The sequence below is a fragment of the Drosophila guanche genome, unplaced genomic scaffold (genome assembly GCF_900245975.1).
Source record: "Drosophila guanche unplaced genomic scaffold, DGUA_6, whole genome shotgun sequence".
Taxonomy (NCBI): Eukaryota; Metazoa; Arthropoda; class Insecta; order Diptera; family Drosophilidae; genus Drosophila; species Drosophila guanche.
Genome location: NW_022995751.1, coordinates 172,530 through 187,513, shown reverse-complemented (window position 1 = coordinate 187,513; position 14,984 = coordinate 172,530). Strand labels below are relative to the sequence as shown.

General features: G+C 49.7%; 2 protein-coding genes across 2 annotated transcripts in view; one reads left to right on the top strand and one right to left on the bottom strand.

Moving 5' to 3' along the window:
* LOC117587451 (putative dipeptidase CPSG_01350) overlaps nt 1-14,984 on the top strand; it is a 69,419-nt gene that overhangs the window by 29,265 nt on the left and 25,170 nt on the right. The gene's annotated exons all lie outside the window — the stretch shown is intronic.
* Nucleotides 12,627-14,982, bottom strand: LOC117587455 (myosin-9). The gene is made up of 6 exons (XM_034278177.1): nt 14,750-14,982; nt 14,252-14,694; nt 13,490-14,184; nt 13,179-13,431; nt 12,864-13,122; nt 12,627-12,793 (listed from the first exon to the last, which is right to left on the bottom strand). The coding sequence occupies exons 1-6, from the start codon at nt 14,931-14,933 to the stop codon at nt 12,666-12,668; spliced, it is 1,962 nt and encodes a 653-aa protein (XP_034134068.1). The 5' UTR covers nt 14,934-14,982; the 3' UTR covers nt 12,627-12,665.

Genomic DNA, 14,984 nt, shown 5'->3' with positions numbered 1-14,984 from the left:
AAACATTTATGTATGCCCCCACTCAATGGGCCTCTGGGGAGACGCAGATTTTGTTTGTGTTGGCTGTCTGTCATTGGCTCAAAGTCAACAGTGAAGTCGCGGCAGCAGGCCCGAGGCCAAAAGTGTTTCACAAATTAATTACGGCCACTCACCGCAGCAAATTGGAGTGCACTAGCGCCAGGGGGCAAGTTCATGATGAATATGAAAGATAAATTAGTTAGTTAGTTGGTTGGCTTGATCTGTTTGGAAACAGAAGTTTGACATTGCAACATTATGTTGCTCCGAAAATCTACATTTGCCAGTACTGACAGTGAAGGGCTCTCCGACGTTTGTGTTTCGAGTTTCTGTAATAATCTGGAAGCCTTGACACCTGCAAATGAATTTTGTCAATTAGCAACAGCTTTCAGAATTTATGTGCCAGCTTTGCCCACACAGAATACAATATGATTCGGGAATACCATATGAAGGCATTTGAATTTCCATTTGTGGATGATATGAATTATTGATCTGCGACACGTTTTGTTAGATTTGCACAGAGTTAATCCCTTTGTACATATGTACGTTCCGTGAGGCTAAACACCGCTAAATTGTTCAAATAAATATTACAATTAGTTTGTGTTTGTTGTTCAGCTTCTGCCAACATGCGAAATATTTACAAAATGCACAAGTTTAATGCGGGGATATGCATTTAAATTTGAGTTGCATTTCTGCTTGCAAATTCCTCAATTTTTCAATCTACAAAATTCACGTCTCTGTCCAAGCTAACTTTGACTGTAAATTTGTGAACTGATATTCTGATGAGTCAAAAGCAGTTTCCATTCCATTGCAGCGTCCAAAGAGAAGCGTTTTCGATTTCCCCAACGTTTTTATCTCGGCAGGCAGGCAGGCAGCTCTTTCAGGAGCAGATCACATGTCATGTCCGATGCCAGCTTTCCAATGATTACTCCTGCTGAAAGGTAAACTGGCGTGCTCAACTGCAGTACACTCCCAAACGTGGCAGTGTGAGAGTGTGGGAGCCGTGGCGCAGCGCAAACATGTTGCACAAGCCCCTGCCGCCCCGTTGCACACGCACAATCGCTGGGTAGAGCCAAAGAACACACATTGGGCCCAAGGGCAGCAGCAGCAGCAGCAGCAGCAGCAGCAGCATCAGCCTTTGCCCGTGGGCTGTTCGAAGAGTGTTGTGTCGCAGAGGATCCACTCCTCCACTTTCTATAGGTACAATCTGCAGAGATCTGCAAAATTAAACATCCGCCAATGCCGCAAAGCATGGCTGGGGGATTCCCCCGCCTTCTGCCTGCCAGGTGTAAATGTTACCAGATTCACAAGGTTGCGGGTTTGTGGCTGCCAGGGTGAAGGTTTCTGGGAAAAGGCTCTGCCTACCCTCGTGCTGGACTCTTGTGTGTGTGCGCTGGACACGTGTGTCCTGTCCTGTCCTGCGGCAAACTGTCTGTCAATGCGCATATTTCATATAGAAAACAACTTTGGCCCTGCGGCCAACATGTGGCACGCACGGAGACAGGCACACGAGGCACATCCAATTGTATGGCCAGCCCCGTGCCTGCCTCAACCCTCCCCGCACCTCGCTTTAATTAACCACTGACCACTAGTTGCTGTCCCGTGTCCAGTGTCCTCTTTCCCATGTCCCAGGGACATGAGTACGTGCTAATGTAATCCCTGTCCTTTTAATTACCAAATTCCACAAGCCAGCAGCTCTGCAAAACCAGACCCAGTCCCAGCATCAGCCACAGGAGCGCCTGTGCCCCGTCTCCCATTTAATTCACTTTGCTACAAGTCTCGCAAAATTAACGCTGACTACTTTCAGCGCCAGGTCGCTTTGCATTCTTCACTCCTTCTCGTAATCAGTGACGACTCCCACAGCCTCCTGCCGCACCATTCGGACTGTCTCAGCGGGGATTTCGCATTTAAATTGGCGGCAGCTTCACCGCGGGATGAGTCTCTCGCTGTTGCCGCTGCTGTGGCGAGATGGAATACACTTAATTATGCTCTGTAATTGCTCCGGCGGAGCCAACGCGCTTTGGCCCGGCACTTTGACCCTTCCAATGCTTCGCATCGACCCACAACGATCTCGCTCCTCTGGCACTCAGCTGGCTATTGACGAACCGAAAATAATTGAAATTCAAATTCACAATTGCGGACACGTCCTGGCCGGGGCAGCATTGTTGGGGAAAAGTTTGAAAGTCTTCCTTTTATGGTCGTTGCCTTATTTCGTGGAATTTCATTTGCATTCGCGGTGTGACTATTCGTATTGATAGGGAGCTCTTTAAGATAACATCTTTAGCTGGAACATTTCATTTTGGGCCAAACAACTTTAATTTTGTCATCACTTTGGACGACCACTTCACAGACGATGAGAGTGTGCATTTATCTTGATCGTTTCCATTCAATATGTCCTTTTGGGATCTGCTTGCGCCGTTGAATCATGAATGGTGAACCTCATTTCATGAATTCCTGGCCCGGGGCCCATGCAAATTACTCTTTAAACACTCGAGTCGAGTTGCCAGCAAAATTACGCATACGCAGCGGCGTCGAGCCAACGATGGGAGATAAAAACGAAGCATAATGTGTGCAAAGCACTTGGTAAATACTTGCCAACTGACAAAGGCAACTCCACTTCAGCTCCTCAGCTTTTGCTCGATTATTCAATTTAAAGTTTGACTCGAGATCCGAGAACTTTGGGGGGAGACGAAACTCCAGCTAATCCGTTCTAATTTGAATGTTTTTTGGGGGGCCACAACATGCAGAAAGTTCAACACTTAATTAGGAGCTGAAGTAACGCATAATTTCTGCCTCTTGTTGCTCTCGCACTCATTTGGTGGGGGCAGAGTGCAGCCATGGGGGACAATTCCCCCGCGCGAGACTCATTATCGGCAAATCGCAGAGTTAATTGGATAACCCGTTGTACAAATTGAATTGGAATGCCATTGTATCATTTGCATTCCGTTCCGGCACTGCCATTACGGCAATCGCACCACCGCAGAACCATTCATTATATGATTCACGGACTCATGGCGGGTATCCGTTTCAAAGCGATTTTCCACAAACATATGCCAATGTCCAGGCCACGGCTACGGCAATTTAAGACCTCCCCCACGCACACTCCTCGTGCCACATATCGGGTGGGGACTGGCATGTGACAGCAGTCGGTTCGTGGTGCAATTTTCGCAAATTAAAAGATATCACTTACAGCTAAATAATTTCAACAAAACCGCAAAAAGTTAGACAGCGGGCAGGGCGGACATGACACTGGGTCCACGCCCACGCGATTTTCGTTCGCTGAAATTGCAACTGGCAATTTTTTTCCATCTCGTTGACAGCAAATTGAATTAGAAACGCATTTCCACAAGCAAAATGCGAACAGGACCCATGCGGGGGACACTTTCGAACTCGTGTGGGTCTCCTCCAAAAAGGGAGCGGGTGTAGGGATGCTGTTGGAGCGCACATAGATGCCGGATGTGAACAATGACAAACCGCAAAAATTCAATTTAAAGTTTGTATTTCAATGCCGAGCGAGAATCCACTCGAACAACACTAGGCAAAAGCTGGAAAAGTCGAATGTGCGTGGCAGGATGGCTGGATGGCTGGATGGTTGGGCCAAGGAAGCCAAGTGGCAAGGGATACGTGAATGTAATTGGAAAATATTGAACTGTGCACAAGCCTCGCCCATGCAACAGCAAAGATGCGACACAGCAATGTCTCGATGCCAGTCGGAAGATGCAAAATTCATAGTTTCATCAGCTGCAACTCATTGCAGCAATGAGAGCTGCCTGACTTGTGTGATTGACAGGGGCCCAAGGATGCAACGAAAAATAAACAAAATGCAAGTTAAAGCCACCAGAAAGGTTCCTTATTTAAAGGCACAACCTAAAACACCGACAGCTTTGGCACTGAACCTTGATTTAGTAGTTTGCTGTAAACGGGGATTTGGCAAAGGGATTTTAATGTTTATTCTGGGATTTGACTCGTATGCGGGCGCGGCAACCGCCAAAGTACAAAATCAGGAATCCCCCAGCGACATGCACAGTGAGCCGAATATGCCGTATGTGTACACACAGAGCATGTGTGCAATATTTTAGCATTTGTCATAATTACTAAGCGACGCCTGCGGGAGGTCCTGCCGCAGGAGCGTAAACGAAGGCGCAGCGCAGAGCCAAAAACCAAAAGGAGAAGGCACATAAAATAAGGGGCAAAGTGTGCGAATTTGAAAATTTCATCTCTTTGACGTTGGCAGCACAGCCACACCCCCCTCCCACGCGAGTTTCTCCGCCTTTGGTCGACAATTATTAACGTCTTACAGAACGCGCGGCGGCGCGGCGGCACATTTATGACTGCACTTTTCACATCCGTTTCCGCATCCGTCTGTCGACACACACGCACATTAATTTTTTCGAGGTCGGTGTGGCGGTGGGCGTGGCCGCTGTTTGCCGCCAACAGAGAAAGCAATTTCACTTTACATTTGTTTTACGGCACTTGCTGCCACACACTGCGGAGCACATCTGTGCCCCCAAAAGGAGGCGGTGTGGCAAAGAGCTTATGGGGAGCCCTGCCAAGCGACAATATGCTCCAGCTCCTAGCTGGAGCTGGCTGCTCCAGTGATAAGTATTTATTATTATGCCTCTTAATGGGCAAAATGCTTTGCTTTGCTTTTGTGCTTTTACCCAAATGAGTTTCCCTCATTAGAACAGCTCCACTTCCAGTTGCTCTCCTGCGATATTTGACGTTATTATTACACGGAAACGATCTCAAGCCATAATTCTGCAGAATATTCATAAGCAGAATCACAGACAGCTAATCGGATGCTGAATTTTTGTGTGGGAAATGGAGTGTGCCGCATCACTCATGAGTGTTTGAGATGTCTCTGCAGATGTTGTACTCTTTGGTTAATGTTTCCCGACAATGCTAATGCATTTGCTGTTAAACTTTTACAACAACCAAGTAAAATGCAGTTAATGACTTCTGTGAACGTAACTCTCCGAGAAGAGTTTGCCTCGCAGAGTTTTCAGATGCTGAAGCCAATAAAGTTAATGCGGCCCATTAGCTGTTGAATGTCTAATTACCCACGGTGGAAGGTGTGTATCTGTAATACAGATTCTGTGTCCTGTATTCTGTATTCTGTATCCTGCTGCTGCTTTGGTTTGCTCTGCCGTGAAACGAACTTCGAGTGTGGTCCATCGTCTGACGAATAAAACATTTTGTTGCCAGCGATGCAGTAAACGCAACGGATTCGTTTCATTTCACACCGAGTACACGTTCCGGGGCTTGCCAAGTGCCCGTAAAGAGCGAGCTTCCACTTTATCCGACAGCACCAGATGTGGGTTATTAAAAACCAATATTCCAGCCTGGGCCTCCCACTTTCTTGAATAATTAAAGGCTCCTTTGTTCTCACTCCCTGTCGGAACCGGCTTCCTGCTTCCTGCGGCACTGCGATTATTAATTTACAATACGTGTGGCAATATGCGAAATCATTTGTTGATGCACCGCGGCAGGGGCTGGGTTTTAAAATAAGAAACGAATACGTTGCCCAAGGCAACTCCGGCGAAGGTCTCGAGGCCAAAGGTATCCAGCCAGAGGGAAGGAATGTACGACAAGTGTAAAGTGACATTTGACATTTGACTGGCACGAGACAGAGGAGACCTTTGAAATTGTATACTTTTGGTGCTCAGGCAAACACGAAATTGGGCTCTAATTATTTTTAAGCGAAGCCCAAATTAATTTCGAGCCCAAAACAAGTACTTTGCCCTTCGACTTAATTAGGAATTCCCTTTTAGGGTGATTCGGAGCATGCCTGTTACTTTGCAACGAAGGAAATTGGATTATAAAGATGCTTGCTACCCATATCATTGGAGTATAAGTTTCCATCTGAATTATTTATTCGCCTGGCATAATGAAGAAATAATGCTGCTGCCATTTGGCGCTACTAAAGCTGAACTTAGGGCACTGTTGGTGGAGAGAGCGATTATCAAAAACAAATTAATAAATCATGGAAAGGAGAAGCTTCTGCATCAACGAAGAAATTGTCCAGCAACCCGATGCCGTGCCACCCACATCAACAGCTCCGTTCACATCCAAATCCGCATCCAATTAAAAATTCAAACAATACTTGGGCCAAGGGTTCGGCACGTTGGGACACTGAGTGACCGTAAACCCGCATTATTAACAACTTGTAAGCAAATGGATTTTGCTAGAGAGCGAGACTCGAGACTCGAGACTGCCACTCGCTCCGCAATTCAGCCATTCCCGAGTCTCGGGTGTCGTCCGGGACGGGGCAACACGTAAACATAATTAGAAGCACATTTAAAAGGTCGTTAAGGCCCCACAAACAACCAACCACCCACACGGACACAGACACAGACACAGACACAGCTGGGGCCACGCCGAAGACCCATCTCAGAGAGTCCTGTCCAAGGCCGGGTCGCAGTCAAAGTTGACCGAGGCGCCACTCACGCGTATTTGCATCCGTCCAAAAGGGGCCACTGGCAGTGGCAGCAGCCTTTACGTGCGTGACTGGGGCAAAGGCAATGCTGAGGACGTGGCCGGGAGCAGCAAGTACCCCCGAAACACTGGCACCAACATGCAAATACCATTAGCCTGCTCGGAATGTGCTCGGCATTGTCCAAAGGGGCTCTCAAAATGCTGTCTTGACATTGTTTCAAGAGCGCAAAGAAGCGAAAGTGTGGGACCACTCGGAGACCGTGAACATCACAAGAAACGAGCGAGAAAATCTCAGGAGCAATGACAAGATTTACACGGCTCCCGAGCCACCTCCATGTGGAGCTGCATTCTCCAAGCAAAGTCATTAGATGTCCATGTCTGTGGATGGTCCAATCATTGTCTTGTGACACCTCGCCTCATGGGAGACTCTTACCCTAAGTGGCGCCACACCAAGGCAACACGTGGCTTCTGGCAAAGTGCCCACCCATCCCATTCCATCGCTGGCAGTCTCTGCCCATCGAGGTTGGTGAGCAGCTGGAATGCTGTGCCTGCACCTACCATAATGTGGGTTCTTCTGCAATAAAAATGCAGCGTTTACGGCCAGCCAGAGCACAATGTCGTGGCTGCTCCTCCTCCTTGTGCCACTCGCCAAATGGTGGCAAACACACACTAACACTAACACCCGGCAGGGCCAGGGCCAGGGGCTGGGCCCGGGACAGTCGTGACCTCGGCGAGTGCCCATTAACGCTTTTTTATCTCTTCATAAATTTTAATTTTGCCAAAATACTTGCAAGTACGTGCTGCTCCTGCCACCAGCAGCCCAGCCAAGCCGCAACATTCAACTTGAAACGCAGCTCCCATAATTCTTCCTGTCTGCCTTCTGGCTCCAGCTTTGGCGCTTCCCTTTCTCAGTTTGTTTGGCGTTTTCATTTTGGCGAAGAGAAGTATGACTTGGTGGCTGCCTTTGCACTTTCTTTGCTTGCTCTCCTCCGCCTCCGCCTCCGCCTCCGCCTCCATGCCTTCGACTGTCGCCCTGACGAGTGGAGGACCGGAGAACTCGTAACCTTATTTCGCCAGCATCTTCGGAGCACCCTCGAAGCCAGCGGGCTTGTTTATCGTCCTTTGCATCTCATTGAGCCCGTTGCCGCTTATGACCCCGCCCCCATCCACCATCCGCCAGCTCCTTGGGGGCTCGACGAAGGATGGCTGCTGCAGCCTTTTTCCCTTTTGCCTTCCTCGGCACTTTTCCGTTTTCTTTGCATATTTGATCTAATTAAAATGAGTTATATGAGACAGGTGGAGAGAGCGTGTTAATCCTTGACCTGCTGACTCCGCCGTGCTCAGTCCTAGCGGCCCAAGTGTCACCTCAAGACCATCTTTCACAGCAGGGACACAACTCTGTTGGTTAAATATCTCTGAAGGCTCCGTAGGATAAGAGATTATTATTCGATTGGGAGCATCTGCTCTCTGGTCTGCTGCAGGTATGTTAATGGAGCGGCCTGCTCTCAACAAGTGGCCCCCGGGTTGGGGGCCAAACAATGGCCAAGAGCTGGGAGCAATCTTATCTAATGAATTTATGTGCGTCCTCGGCATGCAGGACCACAGTGCAAGGTGCCGTGTCGTAGCTGAAGGTACTTAAGCCCATAAAATATGCAAGCCGTGAACATGTGCGAAAAACTACAAGCAGCAAGGCAGGGGAGAGTCCAACAAGCAAACACCGGAAGCGAGGCAGGCAAGAGAATAGGCGAGGGCCGAGGGGCTGTACAATTAGACAGACAGTCGACAGCGGCAAGAAGAAAGGAGTCGCCGCAGATACTCGGGACAGGGACTGGCTGGGAGCCCCACTGATTGAAAAGAAAATTACGACCAAGTGGCCTGACCTGGCTGGGTGCCCGCCAGCTGGTCTCCATTGCTTTGACGGCCACGATGGTGATGAGCGCCATAACTGCCGTGTGGCAGAAGGAAGCGGAACTCGAAGTGGAAGCGTAACGGCGCCGCCTCTGGGCGCCCACCGGCCTTGAGCGCCGGAAGTGGTAAGGGCCCAGAGGCCAAAGTGGCCAGCCACCAGCCCACACCCCATGCATGCCATTTGCATTTTAGAGTACAGCACATAGATGTCGTCCCTGCCCAGACAGAGGCCGAGGCATCCGATGATGGCAACTGTTTTTTCTGCTCCACAAAGCACGCTGATTTTCACGCAACTTGCTGTACAGTGGATGAGCCATGAAAAAAATATTAAAATAGATGAAAACTCAACTGAATGTCCACTGGCCAAGAACGTGGAGGCTGCTGCCATTTTGGGACTGACAGAATTGACTCACTTTGGAGTAGCTCTCACATGTCTGTCCCTTAAGTTGGCAACACTATAAAGAAACTTGGTTTTTCCTCTTTAAGTATCCAATTTAAACCGAATAAGAATCACTTTAAGTCGCAAAATAATGACAAAAGCAGGCAGAGGGCTTCCCTGGGTGGCGGTATTCTGCCCATTGTAGTACGGCTGCAGGGAGATGGCATAAGCGCACGTTGAGGATATTAAGCATGTCCTTAAGCATAAAATGTCAATAAGTGCACCCAATCGATGCTAAGCAGTTTACATTGCGACAAGCCACTGAGTGCCGTGCCATGCCACGACGTTGCTGCCTCTTGCATGCTTCGACTCCTTGAGGGAATCGCGCGAACAATGCTAAGGACACGGAAAAGCACAATCAGACACACACACACACAGCCATATCTTTGTGCATGCATCTCATATTTCCCGATATATGCACTTGGATAAGCAAATTTCTGCTTGCATTATTGGGAGTCTCTCGATGTCTCTGGCTTCGGGCTGCTGGCTGCTGGCTGCTGGTCACAAAACGCTCTCCTCTTTGGCAGAGGATACAATCGTGCAGCAGCTGCAGTAGATATGCTTTGTGTACGAGTTGGATGCTTATTTGAAGCTGCCAATACGGACAAGAGCACAAAAAATGAAACATTTAAGTAAGTTTAACCCTAACCAAACTGCTTGTAACTAGTACTGTACCTGGAGTCGAGCCGAACATCTGCTTGAAGGCTGTCTGAAGACTTTCCCAAATTCTGCAATTATTTCTCATTAAATTATCTTATCTATACATGAAGTTCACAGCTCATCCGTTTGCAGTGTCGGCAGTATCTTATGCTTGGTGCAATCGATATACTATAATTAATTGTTTCACCATCAATTGTTCGTTCGCTCCTCCAAGGCCATGTGCCCTCCTCCAGGAGAAGCAGCAAAAAGAGCTTGGGGTTTTTGTGTGGGGCAGAGCAAGTGTCGGAGACAAGATTTATGCTCAGCACATTTTTACAATTTTCCATTCGAAACAAAAAGACGCGTGGCACCTCCCCTCTGTCTCTGGGTTTGTGCTGCCAGAATATCATATTCTGGAGCTCCATTTAGCTTGTGGCCAATGGAACCAATCAGCGTAAAGGTGAGAGTCGTTCTCGGATTGTTTTTACATTTTCGGTTACATCTCCCTGCCGTTCATCAGGGAGAGACGTCTGCTGTTGGCACACTTGAACAGGCTTGAAGCCTGCGGGAGATCGTGTCCTTGGGCGAAACTCAAATTAATCAAAGCATAATTCAAATTCAAATATTCCACGCCCATACCCAGACCAGACCAATGAGCAGCAAAACGTTCCCCGTCCCGGAGACGTCCTGCAGGCATGGAGCACACGGAGCATTGTCCTACTCCTACTCGACCGAAGGGAGCACCACAATGCGTCGAGTCATTGAATTATGATGATTGACTTTTATTACAAGAAATCGCAATTTATTTTACTCAACAACAAGCCGGCAAGCATGAGGGGTACTCAGAGCACAGGCGGGGCGGTCGAAAGTTGCGAAAATTTGAATGAAAAGTTGTGAAGAAATTACGTTATTTATCATTCGTTGAGCCTGCGCAGCAGAGGAGCCCCGCACACCATTTCCGTTCATTTATTTGCGAGACTGTCACCCACACACACACACAAACTAACACACCAAGAGACAGACACTGATGTCCTATAGGTTGTCGCTGTGTGGCTTGATGCACGGTTTAAAAGTTTTCCAGCGGCGGCAGCAGAAATTCCAATTTATTGTTTTGCGGTTGCCAGGCGCCACGCCACGCCACGCCACACCATGCCCCATGCCACGCCCCTCTTTAGTCAATGGGCTTAAAATTAGTTGCGTCTTGCGAATCGATGGGCGTTTGATTTACGGCTGATGCGAGATTGAACCGCTTAATTGCCTTAAAAGTGGGCGTAGCCGGCACCACAGCCCCGAGAGTGGGGAGCAAGAATTAATGGCAGGATAAGGCCCGGCCTGTGACTATCCAATTACGAGTACGAACACACAATGGAGGAGCCGCGGCGACTGGCGGCAGTAAGCTGTTACGGTTTTGCCATCACTTACCTTTAATTAGAGCATTCCCGGCTCCACCCGTCAAGGTTTTCCGTTCACCATTTGTGGTGTTTTGGGGTGGCTAGCAGCTCACTCGGCTTAGAGTTTAGTAATTGCTGAAGAGCAGTTTTTGGCTTACAAAAAGCCTACACAACAGGCAATCACAGACTGAGGGGGAAAGGACTGACTGGCTTCAAGCCGAACACACAAAACTGTTGGTTAAGTCTGAAAAACCAGGCCTGATTAGGCGCGGATAGAAGTTCGTTTAAATTAGAATTTTATATTAATTAAATATGTTAATTTACACTAAATGTTAAGCATTATTATAGCTTCTATGAGTGCATGTTGAAATGCTCTTTAACTCGATGTTGACACACGGCACCAAAGGAGAGAGCAAGGATTGTCAGAAGCAGGACCATGACCACATATTTCGTTGTTTTAGTTGACTTTTTAAAGCGTTTTCTTACTACCATTCCAAGCTGAACCCCATAAGCCCCATGCCCATAAAATATTTTAAATAAATTTCCATATAAATCGCCTGGCTGCTGTTGCTTCCTCATTTCCCATTTAAAAAGATGATTCTTAAGCATTCATTTAACCGCTGGAATAGCAGCAGTGTCCATCCAGTGCGCTGACAGTGACGAACAAAGAGCGAAGAGCGAAGAGCCGTGAATGGAGCAACGTGCCGTGGGGGAGAGCGGGGGCCAAGGCATTCAATGCCGGATCAAGCGCTGTACGCGGCACTCCAACGCAGGGAACAGCCAAAGTCCTTGCATTCATTGCAGTTGAAGCCACAGCCAGAACCATAACCAGAGCCATAGCCATAGCCAGGGCCAGGGCCAGGGCCACTGCCAGTAGTCCCCACTCCTGCTTCTATGATTTTGCTCTCTGCCTCAGGCGTCCGGCGCTGCTTTTGTTTTTCTTGCCTCAACCTCAGAAGGAACTTTCAGTGGACCCCTTTCGGAGTGGCATTCTCTTCAGAGTCCTCATTTCCATCCGCATCTTCCGTGGCACTGCCGAGCTGTTTGTGTGCCTCTGCTGTGGTTCATGTCGTCGTTGTTGACATTTAGTTGACACACAAACACACACACAACAAAACACAACATAGATCCCCGTTTATGTCCACGTCCACGTCCACGTCCTTCTTGCACATCTCTCTAGCTCTCTCCACTTCCGCCAACTGGCTATGGCCATGGCAATGGATCATCGGGCATCTTTGTTTGCACATCGCCACGGAAGTTTACAGCTGCCTTGTCTCCGTCGCATCCGTCGGCTCTGGGCTCTGGGCTCTGGGCTCTCCGATGCTCTGGCTGTTCATCGTCAGCTGGTGCACTTTATTGTTGCTAACTAGAAAAGCCAGGACATCCATCCTGCTTGCCCCTTCCTCTGCTCTCCCCTGGCCATGGTTGCCGCTGGTGTAAACAATTTTTGAAAGGTTATTTCTCTTGCAACAGCCGCGGTCCGCACTTTGTTCCGTTTTGCACTTCATTTGCTTTCCTCCGCCACGGGGCAGTAAATTCTGTTTACTCGTAACGTTGTCGTTGACGGCATCCTTCTAGTACTCCTAGTACTACCACGTTAGATGCATCCTCCGGCGATGGCTATTTGTTATGTCATTTGACTGGGAACGGCAACCGGCAACCGGCAGCATTCATCTACGAGCAGAGGCATGGGACTCCGCCTTCTCAGATATTAAATCGTCCCTGGGCGATGCATCTAGCTTGTGCTTGAAATTGTATCCCTCTCTGCACGAGTGTGCTCCAGCAGATAATCAAAATGTATTTCTAAATTGAATCTTAACCTAAATCTTAAACCTAAATTACTTGCGCCTGCCGCCTGGCGTGGGTCGGAAGGGTTTCCGGCGGGACTTTGAGTCCACGATGAGCACGGACTGGCGCTTAAGAAAGTTCCGCGAGGGCACCTCGGTGTCGTCATCTGTGGTGGCAACTGTGGCAGAACACAAAGCTAAGATTGCCACAAACTACTAAACCAAAACAAAAACAAGCAAAGTTCTTACCCGCTGCGGGTGCCTGCTCCGGTGAGGATGAGGATGTGCCGGCGGCTCGTTGGGCGCGCCCGGCAAAGAGATTGTAATAGCACAGGGGCATCGGCTGGGGCTTTTCGCCTTCGGGGGCCGAGGGGGACTTTGGTGGTTCAGTCGGGTACAGCTCCTCCTCCTCGTCCTGCTCAGCGGGGTCCAGATTGGGCATCTCGAGGGGCGGCACATCCTCCGCCTTGCTCAGCTCCTGGCAGCGTTTGATTTTCACTTGAAGTATCTGTGAGGATCGTAAAATAAATGATTGTATCTGTGGAGCATTGAGCTATCATCTACCTCAATCAGTTCCTCATCCTGGGCGGTGTGGGTGAGAAAGTTTGGCAGTTCGGCGACGCTCACGTGGAGCTTGCGGCTGGGCAGCTCGATGTTGCTCTCGTCCACCTCCTGCACCTTGAAGATCATCTCGCAAATGCGCTCCTTAAGGTACTTCAGCACACCCATGGACTTGTCGGCCGCATCGGTGTCCAGCTTACGGTCCTGCTCCTTGGCGGCAATACTTAGCTTGATCTGTTCAATGATCTCCTGGTTCCTGTGAATAGAAAAAGAACAATTAGTAGGTGCATCCTCTTGTTCTCTGCTCCACCCACACTTCACTCTCCTTGACGTCCGAGAACTTGGAGGCTTCCAGCTCGCTGCTGAGTGCCTCCCGTTCCGCCTCCAGGTTGGCCTTCTCCGCCTCGGCCGCCTTGCGCAGGTAATTCAGGCGGGCGGCAGACTCCTTCTGTGCACTGAACCGCTCGAAGACCTCGAGTGGCGATGTGGCACCAGAGGCCTCCATGAGCTGCTTGAACAACGACTCCATGTCGCTCGTCACACTCTCCAGCTGTGAGGCGGGCTCCTCCTCGCCATTTTCAGCCTTGACCGCAAGTGGATCGCCGGACGTGGAGCCCACGCTGTCCTGATGCACCAGGGTCTTGGTCTCGGCAAACAATTTGCGACCAATCCTCTCCAGCTCCAGCTTGCGCGCCTCCACCTGCTTGCGAAAGTCGAGGGCCTGGCGCTCACGCGTCTTCTGGGAGAGATTCGCCTGCTGCTCCTGCCGCGTCAGCACCACCTTGGCAGCATCCCGCATCTCGATGGCCTCGTTGTGCACCTGCTGGAGGCGCTCGATCTCCGCCTTCTGCTCGCTCAGCGAGGACTCCAGCTCGCGCAGACTGCGCTCAAACCGCTCCGCATCGTTCATCAGGGAGGCCTCTATGGAGCGATACTTCTTGCGGATGTGCTCCGCCTCCATCCACTGCACATTGGTGCGATGTATCTCGTTCTCCAGCTGGCACACGAGCTGTAATTCATCCACTGGTTAGTGCTCAGTTCTTCTGTGGCTCATGGAACGTTCACTCATCACTCACCTTGCGATTGGCATCCTCCTCGAGTGTTTCGGGCGGCTTCTCGCCCAAGTTCTGGTTCTGGGCCTCCTTGTTGGCCAGCAGCTCGCGATACTTCTCCACCAGCTTGCTGAAGTGCTGCTGGCGGGACTTGAAGCGATGCCGCAGGAGGTCCATCTGCTTGCGGTTCTCTGTGATCTTTAGGTCGGTCAGGAAGAGGGCATCGTCAGCGTTTCTGGCCCCCACGGGATACGTGGCCTTGCCCACAATCAGAGTGGGTGTGCAGCTCTGTGCCCGTCTCGGCTCGCTGCTGGACTCCTTGATGACCACGGGACGCTGGAGTGGATTTCGCAGTCGACTGGCCTTCACCGTCAGCTCCTTGAGCTCCTTCTTCAGAGTGCCGATGGTGTCGCAGTTGATGCGATTCTGCTTCTGCCACTCGGCCGCATTGGCCGTCTTCTGACCCTCTGCAAAACGGCAGACTCTTGAGTTTGAGTCGAGAGAGTCTTGCTCCGCACTCACCTGCCAGCAGAATCCTCTTCTTGATCTCATTAATTTGTCTATTAAGCTCGTTCAGCTTGTCGGATTCCATGCCCTCAGCTACTGGCTCTCGAAACTCAATGAATAACACGAGTATTTGTGCTGCCCGCCGCCGGTGGGCTTGTTGGATCGATGCTGAAATTGTTGTAGCAACGCCGAATGCCATTCGGTTGCCAACAGCCACGGGGGATGACAGTCTGGATAATCAGTTTGAAAT

Excerpts from the sequence above, each read along its gene's own strand:
- LOC117587455 (XM_034278177.1), bottom strand. The coding sequence starts at position 14,933 with ATGGCATTCGGCGTTGCTACAACAATTTCAGCATCGATCCAACAAGCC. Across the intron at positions 14,185-14,251 it reads AGGAGGATGCCAATCGCAAG|CTCGTGTGCCAGCTGGAGAA; the intron begins GTGAGTGATGAG and ends GATGAATTACAG. Across the intron at positions 13,123-13,178 it reads AGGATGAGGAACTGATTGAG|ATACTTCAAGTGAAAATCAA; the intron begins GTAGATGATAGC and ends CGATCCTCACAG.